Here is a 6,000-nt window from a genome sequence, read left to right as displayed (position 1 = left end):
TGTACTGTGCTGAGCCTGTTGTACTGTGCTGAGCCTGTTGTACTGTACTGAGCCTGCTGTACTGTGCTGAGCCTATTGTACTGTGCTGAGCCTGTTGTACAGCGCTGAGTCTATTGTACTGTGCTGAGCCTGTTGTACTGTGCTGAGCCTGCTGTACTGTGCTGAGCCTGTTGTACTAATTTAGAACTTCAACAATGCCAAGACGGGCAGAAAAGTATTTACATTAGAAGGCTGTCCTGTACATTAGGATGACTGGCAGAATTTCTCACCTCAACAATCCATCAAATGGCAATAATGTCACCCAACTGGACATCATTGCCCAGGATTGGGCTCTAATCCCAAACATTTCCTTCCCTGACCTATTAAACCAGTTCAAAGATTTATATTTTAGTAAAAACATATCCAACCAAGTCCAATTTAATATGTTCTCTCCAACAACTACTTTCAATTTAAAGCTGGAAAAATGGTCACTAATAATTACAAAACTCAAGAAAAAATACATTTTGGTAATGATGGGGTCAAATAATGATAACCTCATTGGCTCTTTAAGGCTGCCATAACTGAATCAAATTACACTCACAAAGCATCCTCCGAATTTAAAAGTGAGATCTTCAAATTACAACTAAAGGAAACCCAGAGAGCCTCACAGCATCAAGAATTGCAAATGACATTAACAAAAAAATGCAACAACAACAAAAAACTGTCTCACGGGACTTGAAGGATTCAAAACAGGGGGACTCCAGGAACCTGGCAATGACCCCGAGGAAAAGCGGCCCGTGCACCTTGTCTGCGGGCAGCAGTTACCTCCCGCAGCTATGACAGCGTCGGCCCATCGGACAGTCTCCTCGTCGTACTCCCGCCTCTTGACCAGGCGCACCTCAATCCCTTCATCCCTAGGGTAAGAAGTTGCACACGGTTTTCTCTGGTGACATATCTAAGACATGGACATTTTCTAAGAGGCAGAATATTACCAAAATAATAATAATAACCATCATCATCATCTGTTATAGAAACAAACCTAGGTGTAGTTTGAGAAGCATATATAGCCAATTAACAATGACGAGTCAGGAAACAAATAAACATTGGCAACCAAATCTCCATGGGGCTTAAAACAAATTTTAAAACCACTGACAGTAATACTGATTGATCAGAACCTCACTTTCCTATTTCTGACGCTGAGATTTAATATAAAAGTGTTTTTGTATTCATTATATAAAACTTACATACTCATTTAAAACAACTCTTACCTGAAGTTCAGCCGACATTCATGCCACACCAGGAGTATCTGGTGATTGGCTCCATCTTGGTTAGCTTCCTCTTTTACAGTCACTTAGACTGACCCAACTGCGAGCTAGGAGTCTGCCACGGCCACTGTTAGACCGAGGACTGACCCAACTGCGAGCTAGGAGTCTGCCATGGCCACTGTTAGACTGAGGAGTACTTTAATGAGCACTCGCATCTATTGCTCATACAGTGGAAGCCAGCCGAATACCTAGCAAACGGAGGAAACACTGCTCCCTAGGAGAGAGCTACTGCAAAGATTTGAAATTTAACAGTAAGGCAGAAATTTCCTTAGAAAAATGGTAAAATCTGGTCTTTTAATCTCAATATAATTTTCTGGAAATGTGTCAGGTTTTACTAACAGTCTGAGAATTAGCTGCTAGTACAAATGAGATCAGAAATCCCCTGTAAGGCCCCATCGCTTGGACTTACCGTAAACTATCAATTATGTGTTCTACATTTTTGGTGTGAATATGATGTCGCTCAAGTAGTCCACTGTAGCTCGAGCCTTTCAATGCAAGCTACCAAAAAAGAAGAAATGCTATTTTACATCAAAATATTATATATAACACAATGTCATTTAAAAGCCCTACATAAAATTAAAAAAAATTCAAGGCCCATGTTAGTAACTGGCTATGAAACTACAAGTTCAAATTCAACTAAAGGCCAGACGTCAGAAAAACCAGAACTTTTGTACCAAATACAAATCAGGTTTTGTGAACTACACACTCAACAGTCTCCAAAAGGCACACTCTATACGGCTTTTTAAATGCCTTTCCCAGGGTACACGTGGCTCTCTGTGGGCCAAAGACATCCTATCACTGTCAGGGGCAGAGGCAGTTAGCTGACCTTTGGCCCACTTGGATTTGCTGTCTTGTGTTCACATTTATGGACCCAGTTTGTATTTTGCCCTGCGTCATCTAGCAAAGAGCTGGGTATGTCTCTGAGAAAGAACGCTGTCCAGATATACAGAGATATAGTCTTCAAGCATTGTTCTTCCTAGTTGATTCGGGTAGTATCGTTTTATCATTAATACTCTAAATACAAAAAATCTAAAAAGTAAAATGTAAAGTATGTGTCCAATATAAAAATCTAAACAGTATCACTATTTAACAACAGAGTCAACCTAACTTCTAGGACATGACTTAGTATGTATTTTACTTTAGGGAACTGCTGAGTCACGATCTCACTGTGCAGCCGAGGACAGCCTCAAACTTACACTCTATCTCAGGCTCCCAAGGATTTCTAATACCAGCATGTACTACCAGGTCTGCCTGATGCTTTACTTTAGGAAAAAAATAATAACTTTATTTATTTTTGACAATTGTATTTTGCTTTTGCAAGATTACAAACATAACACTAATAGCATTCTAAGAAAAACAAAATCAAATGTCTTATTTCTTAGGAATGATTAAATGCGAATACTTTGATGCCTTCCTCCCTGGTATTTTCTTTGCAAATACAGCACTAAGAATTGTTTAAAGCACTTTTTCCTTCTTCTGTATTTAAAAGAACTGTAGGAACCCTAAAAGAGTAAAGAATAACATCTGGATGTCATGAAAATTAATAGATGAATACTAAATTGTATCAGACAGCCATAAGTGGAGTTGCTGTCCATTCGAATCATCACGTTCAGCCCAAATCGGCAGTGAGCACAGGGGTAACTAGAAACCCTCACTCAAGGCTGGAGAGATGGCTCAGAGGTTATGAGCACTGACTGCTCTTCCAGAGGTCCTGAGTTCAAGTCCCAGCACCCACATGGTAGCTCACAGCCAATGAACCCAAATCGTTGGTTTCTGATTAAGGACAAGCACAGTGCTCGCCTTGAGGCTTCTGTCCCTCATTACTAAAATCTAAAACTTCACATCCACCACCTCTCAAGGAGGATGAACCAAAAGGCCTTCCTTCTCTACCCTCTCCTCCACGACACCCTGTTCCAGAACTACAGAAGAACGATTCCCAATTGCAGTCCCAAGCTCTAAAGAGTCTGGACTCGACACAAATTGGCCCACATGCCTCTTTTACTATGTCTGAAGCCAAGCCTTAATTCTCTTCTCTGGGGACTCCTCCCTACAGCTTGGTCAAGATGGAGTCACACTTGAGACCGCCTTCTTCCTTATCCCCGCATTCAACTACCAAATGCTAGGCGTCATCACTGCACACCTTTATACTCATCCTTACCACAGTGTGGACACAGGCCTCTGCTCAGCTCCCTGTGCAGGCTCCTGGCCTCCAGACTACTCCCCAGACAGACACCCTCACTCTGACACACCGGTGGTCAACTTTGAAGACCCAGTAACTCCCCGTGCTCTTTTCTTTGCACTTGCTACAATGCTCTCCCTCCTCCATCAGAACCCTGGCTCTCCTCAGCCTTGCAGATGATGACATCTTAACTAACAAAGCTGAGGCCCTGAGCCTGCCTGTCACTCACAGATGCAAAGCCAACTAACTACTCTTTCCCAAAGCCCATTCGCTCCCTCCACACTGAATTTGCTACATCTAAAATTACCACGCATGTATTTTTTAAAAATTTTGTTCATGTCCCCTTACTAGAATATAAATTACTACAACAGTGATCTTCTGTTGTTCTGTGTACCCTCAGGATCTGATTACTGGATAAGAATTTGCTGAGTGAATTCATTCATTCATTCACTCACTCATTCACCATTCGTGTATGTTTTGGCTTTTGGGGGAGGAAGGTCTGCTAGGGATCCATTTCTCAGGAAAGCAACAACAATGCATACACAACAACAGTGCATACGCAACAACAGTGCATACGCAACAACAGTGCATACGCAACAACAGTGCATACACAGATTCCAAGGGCAACTTGAGTGACAGGCTGCCTGCAGAGTCGGCGATCTCTACCTGGTCCGCACTGAGGAGAGGCCAAGAAGTGGAGGGAATATATTAATTTTTTATAGCAAAACCACACACAATTTCACTTTAGGAGTGAACACTTTACAAAGCTAGAAATTAAAATTTTAAAAATGTAATGTGCTCAAATATTTGAGTACCCGACTACTGTTTATTTAAATATTAATTAAGCTTAATTATATTTATTAAATGGAGACAACAAATAGCCCAGAATGCTGACAAGCATTTTAAAGGGACAATAAGTCTTTCAGAATGCTGTCATCGAATTTATCATTTCTCACTTGCTAGAAATAAAACTTTAGGGTTTCTGGCCTCCAGACTTCAATAATCTGTCCAAATATTGATTTTTGGTTTGGATCATATGAACATACACTCTGGAACAAAAGACATAAACAGGCTAAGAAACTTCTCTTCTTACTTCCTGGTTCTCAGCAGGCTGCAGGAATTAAGAAAAAGATTAGCCAAGGAGAAGCAGGTCTTATCTCAAATTTCTCCTTGTGAAAATACTCTCTACCTGAGGACCAACATTCTCCCAGAGAATGCAATTGCCTGTAGTATTTTCTTTAACATACTAGCTGGTGGAGTAGCTGATGTAGCTGGTAGAGTAGCTGGTGTAGCTGGTGGAGTAGCTGGTGGAGCAGCTGGTGGAGTAGCTGGTGTAGCTGGTGGAGTAGCTGGNAGCTGGTGTAGCTGGTGGAGTAGCTGGTGTAGCTGGTGGAGTAGCTGGTGTAGCAGCTGGTGGAGTAGCTGGTGTAGCTGGTGGAGTAGCTGGTGGAGTAACTGGATTCACTAACAAGGACTAGTCACACTAATCAGATACATGGTGAAACCTTTCAGGAAACACGTTAGGAACAGCAACTAGAATATCCTGAACATGTAAGCAGCACTCACACTAGTGGTAGAACAAAAACTGGTAGAACAGCTATATATCCCTGAAAATAATGTGGTCTTAAACACCTAAAAACTCACCTTAATCAGAAAATTAAATAAATAAATAGATAAATAAATAAATAAATAGAAATAAACTATGAATTCTTGTAAAATGGTTGACAATTTCAAAGTTTGAGAAATTTAGAATTCATTCTCAACTTTGTAATGGTTCATATTACATATTCAAAAACATATTCATTTATAGTATTTTTCAAAAATGCCTGCCTTATTTCCATTAAAGAGACAAAGAGTTGAAAAAAGTGAAAGAATCTAAAAGAACATCTATAGGCAGAATATCTCATGATAAGCAGCACAGCTTCTCCTACATAAACCACCCAAGCCCAACATCCCTTCCCTCATTGCCTTGGTGTTAAGGCACACAGCAGTATCAGAGAATGAAAATTGAGGGTGGATTGGCCACATCTTACAGAGGTTTTAAGTGAGCAATTTTGAGCAATTTTCTAAATGGAGTTCAGCATTTTTACTTCTTAACTTGCCTTAAATTAAACTCATTACAATTACAAATTTTTAAGCCTTGCTTTACCAGTCCATCAAGTGTTATTACTCTGGACTCTTGAATTTCCATGAAAGGCCAATAAAGAGTCTCCTTACCACACATGAAAAACACAGCTCTGTAAGATAATCAAAGTGTAAACTCACTAGGGATGGTTCAAGCATCCTTTTACACACTTAACCAGATGGCTTGCTATGACTCAAAACTGCCTGGGCAGTGTGTGGGGGTGAGGGGTGGGGTGCCAGGCCTTTTCAATAGCTCCAAAACCAACTGCTCGACCCCCAGCACCACCTCTTGCAGACTCAACTAAAACTCCCTGATCCTGAATCATTTCTCCTCTACTTTATCTCACAGGCTCTCACTCCCTTCCCCAGTACTGGTTTGGTTGGTTCTGTGTG

The 6,000-nt window shown here is 40.9% G+C and overlaps 1 protein-coding gene across 2 annotated transcripts in view; it reads right to left on the bottom strand.

Moving 5' to 3' along the window:
• Nadk2 (NAD kinase 2, mitochondrial) overlaps positions 1 to 6,000 on the bottom strand; it is a 43,189-nt gene that overhangs the window by 29,829 nt on the left and 7,360 nt on the right. For both annotated transcript variants that reach the window (XM_021208460.2, XM_021208461.2), the window contains exons 2-3: positions 1,714 to 1,802; positions 805 to 893 (exon numbers count right to left, since the gene is read on the bottom strand). In XM_021208460.2, coding sequence (XP_021064119.1) covers positions 805 to 893; positions 1,714 to 1,802 — 178 coding nt within the window. The remainder of the gene's footprint in view (positions 1 to 804; positions 894 to 1,713; positions 1,803 to 6,000) is intronic.

This window comes from Mus pahari, chromosome 11 (assembly GCF_900095145.1).
Source record: "Mus pahari chromosome 11, PAHARI_EIJ_v1.1, whole genome shotgun sequence".
Lineage (NCBI taxonomy): Eukaryota > Metazoa > Chordata > Mammalia > Rodentia > Muridae > Mus > Mus pahari.
This window is presented reverse-complemented; position numbering and strand designations above follow the sequence as displayed.